Genomic DNA, 19,887 nt, shown 5'->3' on the forward strand with positions numbered 1-19,887 from the left:
CACCATCATAGAAAAGGGACTTCCTGGGTCTTCTCTTTTACATTGCCCATGGAGTAGCTTGGCCCATTCCGTACATATGGGCCAACCCTCGTCCAGAGATGGTAGATGCTATGAATATGGATTTTGTACTTTGATATTGGATTCGGCAATTATTTTAATAGTGGTTAGAAAATAAAGTTGGATAGTGCGAGTGAAATTATAGACGGAGTGTCGGTCTGTCTCGATTATTTATCTCAATACATAGAAACTTGATTCATAGTTGATGAATGATTTAACAAAAATTTTGATGTTTGAAATCAATTTAGTTATAAAATCATTCATTCGGTGTTATATTTTACATATGAAGTTAGTTAAAGATCGAACTAGACTAAAACACCTAACAAATATACGTTCTTTAATCTGAAAAAAAATATTTAGTTTTTATTAAGTCTGATGACGTCAAGAATTATTTATAAAAAGTTGAGAATTTTAATTTTGTTTCATGATTTCTGATTATTTCTCAAACTATTTAATCATCTATAAGTCTAAATTTACTTCTAACTTTTATTTTATTTTTTTTACTTTAAATAAAAATATTTATTTATAACTCACCCAAACGATAATCCAAAAGTATATGATACATGGAGATTTGAGAAAAGAAGAGCGAGCTCGACCAAGTCGGAAACGTTCGATAATAAATAGGATTGCGCAACTTCCACAGACCTCTTAGGGGTCGTTTGGTTCGAAGAGTGGTATCGGGTTGGAATGAGGAATCGGGTTAAGCTGATATGGGTTTGAGGTATCATATATGATATCATGTGTTTGGTTGAGTACTGGAATCAATATATGCAATTTTTGTAAAAAATAAGTTATTAATTTATATTAATTGAAAAAATTAATAAAATTATTATTGTTATATATTTTTGCATCATTGATTTAATTTTGTATAAAACATTAATATTTGATTACTTAAATAGAGACAAAAAAATCAAAAATGAATGGATACCCATACCTCCATCTCATACCCACCTCCCCACCTAGGTATCAAAAACTCATACCTTGGGGGTTTAAGGTATGGGTTTGAGATTATATTTTTACCAATCAAACACCAGGTATGGGTTTGGAATGGACAAACCCCATACCTGATTCCACATACCCATGAACCAAACGACCCCTTAATATTCAACCCCATACCACGTAAATCAATAGAATTAAACGCAAGATAGGGGGGGAAAAAAAAGAGGTTCGGAATGAAATTAGCAAAATTTAGGAGTTTCGATTTAAAATAACACATTTTTAAAATAAAGTGATATGTTATATTCATAACAATCTATTTATTAATAATATATTATTTTGAAATTATAGTCAATTATAATCATTCGTCTGGTTGAAAGACATTTTGTTTCGATGATATTTGCTATACTGATTTACTATATTTTAAAAATAGTATGTTTTTTGATCAAAAAATAGTATGTTATTATTTTTTCAAGTTGTTATAAATAGAATGTATTATTTTATTATATTAATCGGATGACGTGATATTTGCTATATATCTGGGGTGATTCGACAAATATAATTATACAGAAGAGTTTTTTTTTATAATTATAGATTTATAGCTATACACAGGAGCTTGATTAATTATAAATTTATAACCATATACAAGAACTTGACTGTAATCAATCATCAATATACTTATATAAAGGAGAAGCGAGGGGCGTGTAGGTGGCGCCTCTCATATCGCTCCGTTCTATTTTTCTAATTTTCTGGAATTTTTGTTAGAAAAATATCAAAAATTAGAACTACCCTTTTTAGTTTCGGATATATTAGAAGCAAGTTTCAGAATCTGATTTTGTTTTAGATTATTTATGGAATATAGAAGTTTGAAAGTTTTAATCTGATTTTGTTTCGGATTATTTAATTATGGGAAAGAGTAGCACACAAGTCTTTTTGCACCTATAAATACTCCTATAGATAGTAGAGTTTGGATCATCTAAACACAACCTTCTCTCTCTCAATACCACAACCCTACCTCTATCTGGTGATAGTTCTCTTACTTGATTTCTAACTCGGTGGTGCCGTTCTTCTGCAACGATAAGTGAAGGGTATTTATATAGTATTAAAAAAATAAAGGTTGTTGCAAGCAAAGGTAGTTATCGATCGCTATGTGGGAGTCGACAAATTCAAACATGGGCAAAGAATATAGTCTTGACATGATATTGATGGATGCTATCAATAAATTAACTATTAGTGATGTATGTTTGTTGGTTATTATTTTATAATATTTGTTTTGTTCATCGGACATGTTTGTTGTTAATTTTTATATGATTTACTTTGTATATAGGAAAATATGGTGGAGAAGCGAGAGGCCTGTAGATGGCGCCTCTCATATCGCTCCGTTCTATATTTCTAATTTTATGGAATTTTTGTATAAAAAAATATCAAAAATTAGAACTACCTTTTTTAGTTTCAGGTATATTAGAAGTAAGTTTCAAACTCTGATTTTACTTCAGATTAATTATGGAATATAGTAGCTTGAAAGTTTTAAACTGATTTTGTAGATTATTTAATTATGAGAAAGAGTAGCACACAACCTCATCTCTCTCAGTACTACAACCTCACGGAATTAAGTTAGATGTGTTTGTGCACAATCAATACAAAAAAATTGGGATTACTTGAAAAAAACAAATAAAATTAAGATTCGTCGTACTTTAAATTGTTAATTGCGTGTATAAATCTATTTTCATTTTTTCACCATGAATTATAGTCCAATTTTGCAATCTTATATATTAGTATTAATTTTACATCAAGATTTTTATAATATAAAATTTATTTTATCGTACAAATATTAATTTTGAAACGTTAATATAGTCTTGATAGACAGCCACAAAATTATTATATTCTACAAATATTAATATTGAATTATTAAGATAATTTTTATAGGCCGCCGCAACGCGCGGTTTCTCAACTAGTTATAAATGAGGACCGATGATGATTGAAGTGATGATCTTTTCCAAGAACTAACTATATTTTTTATTTTTATATGACAATTCACTTTTCGACCTATTTTCATCATGTTAAAGTTGCTCTTACACGCTAGATCAGCCAACAACCCCTAAATAATCCATTTAGAGGAGAACGACCACCTCTTCGAAATTATTCGATAAGAATTTCGATTTAACATAGATAATCGTAACTTTGTAATATATTCACGTTGTCAATTTTAAAAAATCAACACATACCACACGACCCCAATCGAGCTTTGATTTCTGCTCAACCACCCACCACAACCAAAGAAACCAATTCTGATTCAGTTCGTTTCAATAATTTGATCTTAAACTAAACCCGAAACTCAGAACCTCTGGATCTTATCAGCCTTAACAACCGGATTAGCAACCTTAATAGCTTCCTTTCCGACAGTCTTGAAATCAAACTCACACTCATGCTTCTCCGGATACCTATGGACCCCACAGTACACGTCCCCACACTTGCACTTAAACCCCAGAACTCCCACCTTCTTCCGACAGCTCTTACACTTGTTCGCCGACTTCACCTCCTCATTCTCCGAAACTCTCGCCGAAGATTCCGCCACATGAACCAACTGAACCGGCTCAACCACTTTCGGCTTCACCGAAAACCGGTCGACTATTTTATCCACCGCTTTTTTCGCCGAAGCCGCTTGCTCTTCATGAATAACAAGGTCTCTGTGACACTTTGAACACAAATTATTCGTTGAAGCCGAGCCGAAAAAGCCGCACCCGTTGGCGCAGAGTATCGGCTCCGACGTCTTGTAACTCGTGTCATCGTCGTTTCCGTTAGAACTCATCTCCGATCTAAAAAAATTTAAAATTTAAGATAATAATTCAATCGACGAATAAATTGTGTTTGTGTGGAATATATAGGTGTTGAATAAAGTGGATGAGTATAAACAGAAGTTGATTGATTTGTACGCGGTGTGGATTAGGACTCAATATGAGAGGCGGTAGTAAAAAACGACGTGTATATCTCATGTACATGTAAACAAAATAATATTTTATATCGATAAACGTCTATGTACACTCATCGTAACGTGTAATTTAGTTTTGCTTTTTCTCAAAGAAGGGTCTAGTAGGTTCTGGAACTGTCCACGCTCTTTTCTTTATTTCATGTTGGTTCATGTTTTTACATCGCTTCTTTTTATATGGTACTCCCTCCGTCCCCCTCATTTGTTTACATTGGGGGACGGGGGTTCGGCACGCATTCTAATGCTCTCCTAAAACGTAGTTCGATAAATTATTTTGAACTTTTTTTTCTTTTGAATAAAAATTTGATGTTTAAATTTTTATACAAAAAAGAAAAAATTTAAAAATAACGTGTAGAACTATGTTTTATATGTGTCTTAAAATGCGTGTCGAGCAGTGTGAAAAAACTGTAAACAAATGAGGGGGACAGAGGGAGTAGTAATTTGGTGATTTAAATTTGTTTGATAAGAGCATCTCCAATGATGTTGGTTATAATCGTTGGTTAAATCGAACTTGTAGCGCATTATATAAAATTTGTTGAACCTGTAAGACATTGTGCTTCGATGGTATTGGCTATATTGGATGACTATAATTTAAAAATAGCATGTTATTAATGTTTAGATTGTTATAAATAGAATATATTAGTTTAATATAGTAATAAATGATGTGTAATCACCCTACAGATTTCTTACAGGTCTGTAGAGGTTCGACAAATTTAGCCATCCATAGGAGGTTGGCTAAATTTATAGACAACAAGTCATTATGGTTGGAGTGTGAACTTTTGAAGTGGTTGGCTAAATTTTTTATTTTTGGTATGACAACTCATCTTTTAGCCAAGGGGTCTTTATGGTTGGAGATGCTCTAACAAAATGCGATCTTATAAGTTATTCCGTCCTTGATTTGTTTTGAAAGACTAAGGGGGTGGTATTTTATCATGATTTTTAATAACTTTTATTGATTTTTAAAATTTAGGTGTATTCAATTAAGATTTTTAAATACTCTTTAAAAGCAAGGAGGTATTGTATCAGGATTTTATAAAAGTCTTTTAAAGTTTGAGGTATTGAATTACAACTTTTAAAGAGTTATCAAAAGTCAGTTGTTATTCAATATATCAATGACTTTGGTAGAAATATATAATCGACAGACTTTTAATGACTTTTTATGAAAAATTACATATACTTTATCAGAAAATTATCATGCCATTATTGAAAAGATTTGACATGATTTTATCTTCTCTCAATTACATCATTTGCTACTATCACAAGTTTCAAACAGAGCCATCTTTTTTTCCTGAGCAAGCTGCTGCGTCAAGAACGTCTTCTCTGCATTAAGCACATCCACTTGTGAAAAATCATGAGCAATCCCAGATTAGTCTATCAGTTAACACGTTTTCACCTTTCTCATTAGTGCTTCAGCTTCATCCACCTTGCCTGCTTCACCAAGGGCCTCCACTTGTTCTAAAAGATTCTTTATTTTTTCCTCCTACACTGATAACTGCTCAGATTTCTCTACTAGAACCGGACGGGGAGCGGGAACTTCAACATCTTGATCAAGACGTTCTCTCCCACGCCTTACTCTTCAGAGAGTAAACATACGCCCAATTTGGATTATACCAGAAAATCAAGAGGATATAATACGCCTAATTTGGGTTATACCAGAAAACCGAGAGGATATAGCAAAAGGTTATAGGGTTTTAGAGAGGTTATTTATGATTTTAATAAAAGTCTATTAAAGTATTTGAAAATCATGAATTTGTAATGAAAAATCTGTTAAAGTTTTTAAAAGTCATTGTCTTAGGAGTCATGTTTTTTTTTTTTTTTGAAATATTAAGAATTCAACAAGAATCATTAAAAATCTATAAAATCCATTAAAGTCATCCTCTCAAAATTTGTCATTAAAAGTCATGATACAATACCACCCTCTAAACTTTTTAATTATAATCTTTTAGATATTTATCTTATGTTTGTCTGAAAGAATTATAAATTAATAAAATTATAATCCTATCAATTTGTTAATCCTATATTTGTTTTGTATTGGATTGCTCTGATGTCATTATAATTTTAATGAAAAATTGTCAAAGAGAATTAAATCATATATACTTCAATCCAAGTATTAGGGAGGATTATAAATCCATCTTTCACTCCAATAATATCAAAAATAATTTTAATAAACAAACATGATATTAGAAATTTCACGAATTATAATCATATCTCACAGATGATCACATCAAACAAACATGTCAATAAAAAAAGGGAATACGTTATTAAAATTTTAGGGCCTGTTTGGTTGAGAGAAACAGAAACTGCTTCTGACTTCTGCTTCCCTTAATCCGTTTGTATAAAGAAATAGAAGCACTTTTAAGAAGTTGAGAATGCTATCTTCTATCTCACCGTTTCAGCTTCTTTTCCAAACATTTTATTAATTTATTTACTTCTCACTTCTACTTTACTTCTTTATTATAACTAAAAAATCACTTTTTTTAAGCTAACCCAAACGGCCCCTTAATATAAGCGATATAGACCTATCAACTTATATCATTAAAGATTTTTGAGGGGGCTTCCATCGGTTTTCAAAACCGGTGGAAAGCCCCGATTTCTTTTCTTTTTTTGTTTTCTTGTTGAAATCTTGTTTTCCCCTCAATATGTTCCCAATTTATATGAGTTTTGTTAGTCTCTCCTTCTTGTGAGAGTTGGTTTTGGTTTGGTGTGTTTTAATGTTCTTCATGATCGAGGTTATAGATCGGCATGATTTTCATGGGTTTGATTCAGGTTTGAAGGTTATTATGGAATCGCAGCTATGGTCGATTGTTCAGAACAGTCAGGTGAAAGTCAATCGGGTAAAAGCCAATCGGGTGAAAGCTAATCAGGTGAAAATGAGTACATATATTCAAATCATCTTCAAATCGCTTAGTTGTCTATCCAAGAAGGAAGGATTCAACATCGATATAATTCAACGTCTGTCCAATTTCAATTATATTTGTAGATGCCGTATGGCTTTTGATTAATGAATTGATTCCTTTTTGTCAAAAAAACTTATATCATTAGCATTATTGGCAAAAATATACATAAATTAGAGATGGGCGTAGAAGGTGGGCTTAGAATGCTTCAGCCAACCCCTGAAATCTGAATCCACGACGTCTTTATTTTTTTTTTCTTAAATTTATTTATTCATCTACTCTCTTTGTTTTTTTATATGTCACTTTTGACTTGAACACGTGTTTTTAGATGGGTTGATCGGCTAGTAAAAATTATTATTTTTAATTGATTTTTTTTGTGAATTAAAATTTTGATTATATATTTTTATTCAGAAAAAAATTTCAAAAATAATAGTTTTAACTACCCGGTCAAAATACTTAAAAATATGTGCTAAAAAATCGAACGTCATATATTAAAAAACGAAGGACTACATTATATACATGAGACTTGGACTCTATGAAGTGAAAAGATTAAAAAATTTACTTAGGCTGTGTTCATTTCATGGAATGGAACGAGTAAAGAATAAAATGAAAAATTATATAGAAGTTTTAAGGAGAAATAAGAAAATATGAGATAATGATGATAAAATATGAATGTAGTTAAATTTTTTGTGAGAAAGATTGTAAAGAAACGTGATGTTGAAATGGAATGAGCATTCCTTTCAAAATAGTAAGATAGTAAGGTTGGAGTGATTGAAGAAATAAAAACTATATACATATTCTTTGATCAACACCATTTTACAGTACAAAATTCATTCAATTCTCCTTCCATTCCATTTACTCCAAGTGAACACAAGCTAATTGTTTTGGTTGAATGCTCCTGCCTCCTGCTCGCCGCTTCCCCGTTTTGCCAATACATCTCCAAAATTTTGGTAAAATTTTAAATCTGCCACCGCAAAGACTAATTACTCGTGTCTTGTGTGTCAATATGATCGATCCAAACAGCCCTGACAAATAAGTTGGAACCGTAACATTAAATTTGACCAACTTAGTTAGTCTAATAAACAGCAGGTATAATTTTTTTTTTGAAAATGAGAATAATTTCACAAGCATTAATCGGCAATTCATCAAGATAATTCTTTCATTCAAGAAAGTTTATTATCTAACCGTCGGACATGCAAGATGACCGAAGAAATTTAGACAATAAAACATTAATGTCCGAAAAGAAAAACCCGTCTTCTTTCAAGAAACCTGAGAATAAAACAAAGGAAACAAGGAGAATATAAGTCGATATATATAACAAATAATATATATTATAAAATTAAAAAAATATATCCAATAATAAATTATTAATAAAATCACGTGTATATGGATGTGTTGATCAAAATATTTACACAATTATGATAACTCATAATTGATACAATTAAACTCTTAATTAACAATTAATAAAATATTAACGCCCTCATTATGAGGCACAATAAACGCCCTCAATTAAGAGGCACAATTAACGCCTTCCTTTCTGAAACCGGATCTCATACTGATCGTGAAACTGCCGTCGCCGCAACCTTCAGCCACCACCGCCACGCTATCTCTCCTGCACACAACCGTGAAGAAGACGATGACCACCCAAAGTATATTCATCAGGAGAATCAAATATACAAAAAAAGTTAGATTTGAATTTCATTTAAAATCCACGACATTCAAACACTAATGTTAAGCTTAGAATTTGAAAAACATGTTCTTAAACGCAATTTTATGATAATAAAACTCATCGTTTACAAATATGTCGATCAAGTGATGGATTTGGTGTAATCAACAAGCAAAATAACAATTCACAAACGAAAACACGCGATACGTAAAACCAAAAGAAATCCATACCACATACCGCCACGATATTTCAGCGTATACGGACCGCTCTCCAAGAACCGATCAAAATGACTATGCACCCTTTGAATAAAGCTGGAAACAAAGGAATCAGGATTGTTGGACTTAAAAGCCAAGAGGAACGACCACATGTTTCCGATGAATGGCCAGCCCATATCACCGGGAGGAAGCTCATACCGTTTTTCGCTCACTTTGTAATCGTAAAACCACCCATTAACACGCCTGAGAAACCCCAGGAGAACGAGATTTGTTTTGAAATAGATAACGTCATGACTATCGATCAATATGACTCTTTCTGGTATACACCCATTACAGCTTGGCGTGACAATGTTCGGGAGCGGTTGACGTTCATACATGAAAACCAGGACCCGTGAGATACTGGAAAGCATCTTTCTCACGGTAACAGCAGGTATAATTTATAATAATATAAAATCAAAGTATTTCTAATCAAGAACATGCGATAAGTTGGAATCCTAACATTTAAATTTGACCAACTTAGTTAGTCTAATAAACAGCAGGTACAATTTATAACAATATAAAATCAAACTATTTCTAATCAAGAATATGCGAAAGAAAAGCATTAATGAAAACTTATAGTTCTAATAAATTCTCGGATGAGTCATGGTCGAACCCAGTACTTAGGACGACAGCGGATAAGCTCTTAACCACCTAAGCTATCCAACGGCGCTCAAAACTTATGAGAGGTATTACGGCAGTTTGTTATTACTGAGATCCCACTCAGTAACATACATAACATTCAATAACATAACTTGTGCTCACACATGCACAACACATTTGTTTATTTATTATAATATATATAAAAAACTATTAATTAGTTTCTGGTTTGTTGATTTATGCAGCCCTGTTCCCGAAACAGCTCTGGAGTTTAGAAATGCTCAGAGGCTTATTAAAGAGGTGATCCAAGCCAGCCTCCCTGAAACTCTGCATTTCGGATTGATTATTACTAGCCGTCACTCCAACTATCATGCAATCCACTCCCATGGCCCGTAACTCCTTGGTAGCCTGAAATGAAACAATACACAAATAATTAGTCAACAAAAAAATTATTTACCAAAAAAAAACTTAGTCAAATAAAGGCCAAATCCATTAAAATTTTCGTAAAATTATTTGATCGTTTAATGAAAAAATATAAGTATTCACCTCGATGCCATTCTTTACCGGCATCTCCAAATCCATAATTATGAGATTGAAATGCCCTTCTCCAGCTTTGTACATGTTAACCGCTTGTTCTCCATCTGTAACTGCAGAAACTTGATACCCAAAATGACTCAGAACAGCTGTGGATATTATTTTAGCTACATTACAGTCATCGACAATAAGAGCAGTTTCTCCCTGTCTAACAGCCATTTTTCCGGTAACAAGCCCCTGCGAGTTCGAACTGCCAGCTTCGAAAGCCATACTTTAAATAATCTATTAGCCAAAACAGAAAAAAAAAAAAAATAGTTGTAACAATTACAAAGCCAGGGTATTATGAAAATATTCAAGGGAGCACATGCATCCATGCAATAATCCTAAAAAAATAAATTGAAATACAGAAGTAAGTATCTTCACCTCTTGGGTGATTTAGTGAACACGAATAGACTGATATCTGCAAATGCAATGAACAACAGTGAAGGAGGATTTTTCATTTTATAGGCTTGGAGATTATATTTTGGATATTATTGGATATTTTTGGATTGTGAGTTAAATGCATATAAAATCTTAAAGGTCTGGATTTTGCAGATTTTATTAAAAATTCAATGTATCTAGCTCTAATTGCTGGAGATTTTATATTTTATAGAGATATTGGTAACCGAATGGATATTATTACTGAATCCGGCCACAACACAATAATATCACTGTAAATCCAATCTTCAGATTTTATAATCTACACCCACCAATGGCAAATATATTATCTGCAAGTAAGTAATCTGTTACATTTTGTACATCAGATAACATATACTCTTGAATTTTGATTTTAAAAACAATGTGAATGTGACTATTTTATAAATTGGCATAAGCGCCGGGGGAGAGTAAAAACTGAAATTAGTCGGATATAGGAAAAGATTTTTATGCTTAGACGGGTTGCACTTGAATTTTTTCTATATAAATCATCAATTTATCAAGCAAAAGCAACATGACTGCATTTAAAAAAAGTAAATGACTAATTTAATCAGTTCCCGATAAATTGGTTACTTGCTGGAATGCCACTCTTTAAATTTATATCATGGAATATCCATAAATTCATTTTACATATAATTGCTACACTGATTTTTCAACAACTTGTCACAAATATTTTCATAATTTTGATACAAATTAAATTTAGATTTTAAATTAATGTGAACGTCAAAATAGTTTGTAGTATCAAAAAAATTGGCGTAACTATATATCCGAGGAGAGGAGACATGTAAATTTATGAAAATCTAATAATCAGATTGCCATTCAGTAGAGAAAATTATCCCCCCTCCGTTTCAACCATTTCGGTTTTCTTTTTGGATCTCCCATCCAATTCATTAACTTTCAAAATTTATTAAATATAGTTAAGTCCCACCATTTTCTCATTTTCTCTCTCTTCATATTATTGTTACTCCACTATCTCTTTTTATATATTAACAATGGGTTAAATATTAAAATGGTCACTGAAGTGGAGGTCATATATCACTTTGTTCACCGATCTTAACATGATATCATTTGAATCATTAAAGTCACAATAAATATCAAACAAATACCTCTAAATATGAGTTCAAGCAATAAAAATATTATTTATAAAGTTCTGCACATTTTTCTTGAATGTTATCACAACAAATTAAAAGGCCGTGACTTCTAGTATTTATGATCATATATTTAGATGTTATCAAGTTCATTTACTATTTATTTTTTATTGTATAGTTATTTTCTTTGTTTTAATTAATAATAAATAGTAAATGAACTTGATAAAATCTAAATATATGATCATAAATACCGGAAGTCATAGTTTTAGTTGGTTGTGGTAACATTCAAGAATAATGTGTAGAACTCTATAAATAATATCTTTATTGTTTGAACTCATATTTAGAGGTACTTATTTGATATTTATTATGACTTTAATGATTCAAATGATACCCGTTTAAGATCGGTGAACGAAGTGATACTTTCATTTCAGTGATCACTTTGATATTTAACCTTATTAACAATCAATGAGTCCTCCGTGCGTGCCCAACCAGATATACAAAATTGACCTGGACGGAGGAAGTATTTTAAGGCCTATTTAATAAAATCGAGGTGAGTAAAAGTAAAAACAGATCGCGACTCTGGTTTGGATCAGGCCTAGGTAGGCGCTAAGAGGATCCGGTCCATTATTCATGAGGTACTCATCTCCAGGAAGGGTGATTTTAAAAAAAAACATGTACGCATATCTTAAATGCGTATCTAGTTAGTGTGCATAATCAACACGCGGCGACTCTGGTTTGGATCAGGCCTAGGTAGGCGCTAAGAGGATCCGGTCCATTATTCATGAGGTACTCATCTCCAGGAAGGGTGATTTTTAAAAAAAACATGTACGCATATCTTAAATGCGTATCTAGTTAGTGTGCATAATCAACACGCATTTCTAGAATGCGTAGTCACAATCTTGTTGATATATACGCAAATACGAAATGCGTGTTCTTCGTTAAAAATATAAAACTTGACCACGCATGTCTAGCATGCGCATTTGATTGGTTATTATGGGCAGCTTCTTCCGCCTATAGACATTTTGAACATTATTCTTCAAAATATGGATATTTTGGTACCTCACCCGTCATATTGAAGTTACTAAAACACTTTATTTCTTGATCTATTTATAACAAATAATTAGAATTTTGGAGTCCTTTGAAAACCAGGCCGTTTCGTACTTACATGAAATGTGTTGATGACATTCACACATCATGCGTTGGCACAAATTTGAAATGTGAAAGTCGCGGATGAATGTGGTAACAGGAACAAGTCGGGAATTTTTCATATTTTGAGATATTAGATTTTTGAAAGGGTGACTGTGACACATGTAAATCTTATATAAACATCACAATCTTATAAATCAAAACGGCATTTTATTGGCCTGATTATGGATCATAGTTTTATATGTACTATGTAAATTAAAGCTGTAATTCGAGCCGAGTATGTCAAGTTTCGAGCCGAGCCGAATTCGAGCCAAGTTTAGAGTTGAACCGAGCCGGCTCGATTAGTTAATCGAGCCTAAACTCTTGCCCGAACACTCGACTTGTAAAATTTCACGAGTCGAGTCCAACCGGCTCCTTTAGCTAAACGAGCCGGTTGTAACGGGTCGAACGACCCAACTCGTATAATTTTACACTTAATCGAGCCTGAATCTCTACCCGAACTCGACTCGTCTAATTTCACGAGTCGAGCCGGGCCGGCTCGTTTAATAAAACGAGCAGGAATCATTGTCCGAATTCGACTCGTTTAACGAGTCGAGCCGAGTCCAGTTAAACAAGTTCGAGCAGGGCAAGCTCGCGACCACACTCGAATTACCGATATAATTTAAATTAACATCTCTCAAGTATAGAACTTGTCTAGGGTAATCATTAAACCCCACATCACACACCCTAGATATTAATAAGAGTATTTACTATATCTTAGTTTTTGTTCCGCAACAAATTCTTTACCTTGTTCGAAATCTCTTTCCTTGTTTCATAAATTATATGTTGACACAACAACTTGTCTAATTAATAAACCTATTCAAAGATTTTAAATTCCTCCTCATTTGAATCCATTTATATGATGTCACACCTTGCAAATAAGTTTTCAATCTTGACAATCTAATTTGAAAATTTTTCATTTTTAAAATTTGCACAATAAAAGTTAGATATGTGGTTAGTCATTATGATTTATCTTAAATTATCACATGATACGTTAAAAATCTATAGAATTCATGATGCAAGTTATAGTAACATAAATCAAAGAGAAGGAGAGGAGCTATCATATTAATAAATAACCCTTCATAAAATAATATTTTAAATACGGATTTTTGAACTCAACATAATAGCGATAATACATATTTAATCTCAATTAATTAATATTGAAACTAACGAGATATGCAGTCAATTCACGCCCCCTTGAGACCCCGAAAAATGGACAAATTCCTTTTTTTAGGAACATATACAAGATTCGTCAAAAAAAGGATAACGGTAACCCCACCATTAACTACTTTATTTATGAATTTCATAATAATAGAAAGACATGTCTTACCGAGACAGAATTTGTAACTTGGTATCCTCCTGCCTAGCAGGCAAAGTGAATAATCTTGATTTTGTGGAGAATGAGAATTTCACTGTTTTTTTCCTGTTTAAGTATTTGATTAACAATAATAGGAAGGGGTGCATTCGGGGAGGTAATAATCTTGATTTGTGAGCAAGTTTCACTGTCCTATTTATCATTGTCTCATGAATTTGCTAAGAAAAAACAGCAAGGTCTACTCTCCACTTATATACAGAAAATAATTACCAGCTTTCCTAAACCTCAAGGTATTAGCAGGACGACTTAATAGTATTGTGTTCTATTGGTTAACACTTCTCCACAGCAGCAAGCTCATTTCTGGATCGAGAGTGGATCACTAGTTGTGTCTCTAATCAAGTTACCAGCTCTCCTAAAGCTCAAGGTGTTGTAGCATCATATTTTATATATAAACAAAAACTTATGAAACTATAACTCCACGTAAACTCATAAGTGTCTTATTCTCTTTATGGCATGCCTCATTATAATCAAATTCAAGCTTAACTATCACAAATACTAGTGCAGTATCGAAAGAAAACATACCAACATTCTTCTGTTATTTTTCCAGTGTAGCAATTGTTCCTGCTGTGACCTCATTGGGGCACTAGTTTTGTTATTATACTGAACACCTCCCGCCAAAGTTCTTGAATTTTTTCCATCTCCATTTTCATTCTCACTGAGATCTGGAAAGTTACTACGGTCCAGAGGTTTACACAACCCAAAGTCTGAAAGCTTCATATGACCATTTCGATCAAGAAGCAAGTTGTCAGGCTTAATATCCCTGATCAAAATTCACAATCTTAAGTCAGATATTGAGGTATTAATTTAAAATTAAAGGATGATAATTACAAATAAATTGGCAGCTACTAAGTGGTAGCCTATTTGATATAATATATACCTGATATAATAATAAGGTACAAAAAAATAACTTATGAGTCATGTATGCAGGTGAATGATAGAAAGAGATGTATACAAGACCTGTGAATATAATTATGCTTGTGAATTGATTCAATGGCTAGGACAGTTTGCCCAACATAAAACCTAGCTTCGTCCTCTGTCAAAGTATCCTTTCGCATCAGTAATGTCATCATGTCACCCCCGGGAAGATACTCCATTATAAGATACAAAAACTCTTGATCCTGAAAAGAACAGTATAACTTAACTATGCAGCCACTATCAACCTCAGCCAAGAGATTTCTTTCCGCTTTCACATGTTCCACCTACAATATCAACATACTCCTGTTATTAAATTTACCATCTAAACATATTATATATTTATAATACTTGTATGACAATTAGGGAGAAAATTGGAGTAAAGGGCCCTGTCATCGAAAATGAATGATTCTAGAAGAGTCATATAATGCCTCAGAATAAAAAGACCTTTCATTAATACTGAGCTGTCAAGACATTGCCTTCAGAGTCAATAGACATGTTGTCATGTTATAAAATAAGAAGGAAAAAAAAAAGAAGCAAAGGAATACCTGTCCTCTACGTAGCATTTCAGATTTCTTGAGCTTCTTCATGGCATATACATGCCCTGTACTTTTTTCTCTACATATTCTAACCTGCACCATTACAAATCAAATACATTTTATACTCTTAAAACCAAAAGTTCTTTAACAGTCACTAAATTACATACAGGAAATGTGAGAGAACAAAAGAACAAAAACATGGTTAAATGCAATAGCTTCTATATGGTGAAAACAAGACATGCATACAAGAGAAATTCCAGAGTATTACCTCCCCGAATGCACCACTTCCTATTATTGTTAAAAGATCAAAGTCATCAACACCCATCTTATGTCTTTGAATACGCATATATTCTGTCTCCTTTTTTTCTAAGAAATTCAAAAGATTCATTTGCTCTTCCGCAGGAACATCGCCATCTGCCAGTTTCCTCTCCAAGACCCAGCGCCTGAATTTAGTTGAAAACAATCAAATTTGACTAGTTATATATAACAATATTCTCAATTAAGCCTGTGATACTTCGCACTAAGAACACCTACTTATGTAATGCAAGTATGCTTATATGCTCTGACAACTGAACATTTGCAATTTTACATTCTAGCATAACACTGCAAAATTATTTGTGGTCCAGCTAAGTTCCTCTCTAAATTCCATTATTATCCAATGCAGGCTGTGTTGTTAAATTGTAACAGAAAACAGCGAATCATAGAAGAACTACTAACAGGGCTACAAGTACGTTGGGCAGTATTTTAACACACAAGTAGCATTCAAGTAGTACACTGGTATGCTCTTATGTTTATTGAAATAGTTACTTCAGCAAGAATTTGTTAAAATTAAGTCCAGCTAAATTGGTGTTTCTAATCATCTAGAGAGCTGATAGAGATCACAGAATCTAGGCATATAAGAAGGAAAAAAGAATATAACGAGTTGAGACATATAAACCTGATAAGAAGTATTAAGATAGAAGACACCAAGTGGTACACTGATCTCTCAATCTATAGCGATTTTGTTTTGCAAAGTAGCAAACAGAGGCAACAATTCTTTAGCAAAAATGTAAGTAATGCATTTATATGTGTGTACATATGCTAAGATGTTATTCACAAGATAACATTAATGGTATTTTCTATCTATGGCGACTTATTTTGCGCAGTACAAAAAAGGAGACAACAATTATTCAGCAAAAACATAAGTAATGCATTTTTGTGTGTGTGCATATGCTAAGATGTCATTCAAAAGATAACAATAACAAACAAAATTACATACGAGAATATAGCATAAACCTAAAAGGCAAAGCAGTTGTCTAAGCTCACCTCTCTTTTCTATCTTGCAAACACTGCATTTGAGCTTTGTAATGGTTCTCTATGTACTCCTTTGCAGCAGCTACCTTCTGTTGTGTAGCACTGGATGGTGGCTCATCCTCCATAGGAGAATTTGTCGTCTCCTCGATTTCTCTCTTCGTAGGAGTCCCGGATTTATCCTTGTTCTTCTCTCTATGCTGAAACTTCTGAAACCAACTTCTGGTGGAACTCATGATTGATAAGCTTTCTAAACGATCAGGGCATCAGGCTTCTATCACAACTATATTTCTTTGTCTGCAACTTCAGTTGACATAACAATGATAATCAAATACTTAAACAGGAAAAAAAACATGTATATCACGGAACATATCTAAATTCCATACTCAAACCTCAACCCAAAACACCAACATTCTAAAATAGAAACAGTTTAGGGTACTTTATTAGTATATAACATTCTTCAGCTCACCTAACTAAACTCTTGAGCTTGACAATAAGAAATATCATCCCCAGAAATTCCACAGAACTAACACGAAGTAATAAAAGTGTAATTGACTTTAACAGAATCACAATAACACAATACCTACCTAAAAGAACATAACATCATCTTCCAATTCAGGAACTTAAAAAAAGCTGGTATTTTTTTCAACTCCCAATTACAAATAACTCAAATTCTCCGGACTTTTGGGAAGTTATGCTTGACAAATCCACTAGGATTACTACCTAACATAGCTAGTGATACTTTATTGCTTTGCTTCAACTACAAAAAAGATAACCACTATCACCCCAATAAAGAGTTACAAGTCCTTTTCTTGGTTTGCTTTCGAAATTGTGTAATCACAAGGCTTAATTATGCTTCAAGAACACAACTTTACACACCAAGACAACAAAAATCATCAAAAAAAACTCAATCTCTCCTTCATTAAACATATAAACACAAATCACAACACTCCAACATAATCACAAATCAAGAACTCGAAACAAAAGTTGACCCATTAGTTGATCAAGATTCTTGAACATAAAGCTCTCAACTTTTTCAAGAAATTCCCACCAAAATCATAATAAGACAGTACATCTCCCCCCCCCCCCCCCCCCCTCTCCCTCTCCCTCTCCCTCTCCCTCCCTCACTCTCTCTCTCTCTCTCTCTCTCAAACACACAGAGAGATGTCTCTGTCCATGTAAATACAGATAAGTACAAAAGGGGTATGGGGAAGTAAGATGAATCACCTGGAGAGAGTGCAGTTGGATTGATCATCAGACAGAACACACACAAAACATGAAATCTATAGATACAAGAACATAAATTTAGTTGTATCTGTACGTACTTGTACTAGTTTAAGTTATCTATCAACCAATAATAATCATCGAGTTGAGTCAATCTTCCCCACGTTTGTTTCCTAAAACAACAAACCGTAAACTATAAACGATTTTTCTATGGAATGGGTACATACTAAGCACAGAGAATTTTGTACTTAGATATTTTTATTGGTTGTTCTCTCTTGATAATGATGGTGGACCCCTTCAAATACACCAACTACACCAATCAAAATCTTTCAAAATACAAAAATTTCCGCGCTTAGCATGTGACCATAGGCACACACTAGACAAACCGAACTATAAAATTGCCACTATTTTATTTTTAATATTATTACGAAAATGCCCTCCTCGATTTTGGGTCAGGTCACATATCCACGCGGTTTTACAGCTGTGTATGTGGCCTATTAAAGATGAAAGTTTACGAATTTGTGACAACCTTTTTCTTGTATTGGTTGAAAAAGTTTTTGCTTTCGAAAAGTGAATTAAATATTGTATTCGATTTACCTTTATTCATAATAAAAATATTTTAGTGGGGGAAGACTATCATGACTCCCGGCTTATTTTCGAAATATAAAATAGTGTTAAAAATAGATTTGTTCAAAATAAAATTTTCAAGAATTCTCTTGCTACTCCCGCCGTCCCATTTTATGACCCTTATTTCTTTTTGGGACGTCCCAAAAAGAATGAACTTATCATACTTACTATTTTTGAATACTACTTTTCACTATTACACCCACTACTTTCTTCCACTATCTCCATTTTATAATAATATTAACACTATTGTACCCACTACCTTCATCCACTATCTCAAATCTATTATTAAATATTGATAGGTCCCACCACTTTACCCACTCTTCAACTAAACTTACTACCTTTTTCTTAATCCCCGTGAAAGTCAAACCAGCTCACTCAATATGGGACGGAGGGAGTATTATCTTCTTAAAGATATTATTCCACGGTAGGATATTATTCCGTATAAAAGTGCCTGTAGATTTAAGAATCGAATAATCTCAACCGATCAAATTTGAGACATAAATACATTTTTTATAAAGCGGGGTAAATTGTGTTGGATTAAATTTTAGTTAATCCTTGGAGATGCGCTAAACACCTGGGGAATGTTTGGATTGAGGTTGGGAATAGGAATGGGGAATGGGAATGGTATGGTAACTTAAGGGGTGAGAAGGGTACCTAAAAGGATTGGGGTTCCCATTCCATAGCACCAAATAACTAATCCAAACACTTGTCAGAGGATTAGGGTTCGGATTCCCATTAACCGGGCTCATAAACCATGAACCAAACACCTCTTTATTGTTTCCAAACCCGTGTTATAAAATCTTTAGAATTAAACTTCAGTCATAATTGAGACATCGCCCTCAATGTTTCATCATTTCCTAACCCAAACATCATCTTTATTTTTGATCTTATACAATTTCAATTTCTCTAATCAGTGTGGCCTATATATTTGTTGGGCCAGAAAATTAGGTGAATTGGGCATCTTAAACTAAGATCTAGCCTCGTGGCCCAAGTGAAATTTTACCTGACATATGATATGTCTCTCTTTCCATGGAAATCAGACATGGATGTAGGGGCCGTTTGAGCAAACTTAAAAAAAGTGGAGCACAAGTGAGAATTGAAAAGTGGAGCACAAGTGAGAAGTGAATAAGTTAATAAAGTGTTTAGAAAAGAAGCAGAAGCTGTGAGAGAGAAGTTAAGTTAACATTCTCAGCTTCTTAAAAGTGCTTATACTTTTTAACACAAACGGGTCAAAAGAAGTAGAAGCCAG

General features: G+C 33.1%; 2 protein-coding genes across 6 annotated transcripts; both read right to left on the reverse strand.

The window, feature by feature from the left end:
- Positions 1–3,132: 3,132 nt before the first annotated feature.
- Positions 3,133–3,929, reverse strand: LOC108193980 (zinc finger A20 and AN1 domain-containing stress-associated protein 1). Its single transcript, XM_017360851.2, has one exon. It carries the CDS (start codon positions 3,800–3,802, stop codon positions 3,329–3,331), a length of 474 nt encoding a protein of 157 aa, XP_017216340.1. The 5' UTR covers positions 3,803–3,929; the 3' UTR covers positions 3,133–3,328.
- A 5,423-nt stretch (positions 3,930–9,352) lies between these two features.
- On the reverse strand, positions 9,353–18,201 carry LOC108204912 (uncharacterized). Of its 5 annotated transcripts, none has more exons than XM_017374594.2 (9): positions 18,015–18,201; positions 16,803–17,084; positions 15,766–15,940; positions 15,507–15,590; positions 15,004–15,245; positions 14,569–14,806; positions 10,348–10,384; positions 9,937–10,206; positions 9,353–9,798 (listed from the first exon to the last, which is right to left on the reverse strand). In XM_017374594.2, exons 2-8 carry the CDS (start codon positions 17,021–17,023, stop codon positions 10,133–10,135), a joined length of 1,071 nt encoding a protein of 356 aa, XP_017230083.1. In that variant the 5' UTR covers positions 17,024–17,084; positions 18,015–18,201; the 3' UTR covers positions 9,353–9,798; positions 9,937–10,132. The 5 variants fall into 5 exon arrangements, with proteins under 5 accessions (XP_017230083.1, XP_017230084.1, XP_063947481.1 ...); XM_017374595.2 differs by having other exon boundaries at positions 16,803–17,090; positions 18,015–18,200; XM_064091411.1 differs by lacking the exon at positions 10,348–10,384 and adding an exon at positions 14,002–14,094 and having other exon boundaries at positions 16,803–17,090; positions 18,015–18,200.
- Between the last annotated feature and the right edge of the window lie 1,686 nt (positions 18,202–19,887).

Source organism: Daucus carota, chromosome 1, assembly GCF_001625215.2.
Source record: "Daucus carota subsp. sativus chromosome 1, DH1 v3.0, whole genome shotgun sequence".
Classification (NCBI taxonomy): domain Eukaryota; kingdom Viridiplantae; phylum Streptophyta; class Magnoliopsida; order Apiales; family Apiaceae; genus Daucus; species Daucus carota.

Coding starts and splice junctions, on each gene's coding strand:
- LOC108204912 (XM_017374594.2), bottom strand. CDS start 17,023: ATGAGTTCCACCAGAAGTTGGTTTCAGAAGTTTCAGCATAGAGAGAAG. Junction 15,941..16,802: donor TTGCAAGATAGAAAAGAGAG/GTGAGCTTAGAC, acceptor AACTAAATTCAG/GCGCTGGGTCTTGGAGAGGA. Junction 15,591..15,765: donor GAAGTGGTGCATTCGGGGAG/GTAATACTCTGG, acceptor GTAATGGTGCAG/GTTAGAATATGTAGAGAAAA.
- LOC108193980 (XM_017360851.2), bottom strand. CDS start 3,802: ATGAGTTCTAACGGAAACGACGATGACACGAGTTACAAGACGTCGGAG.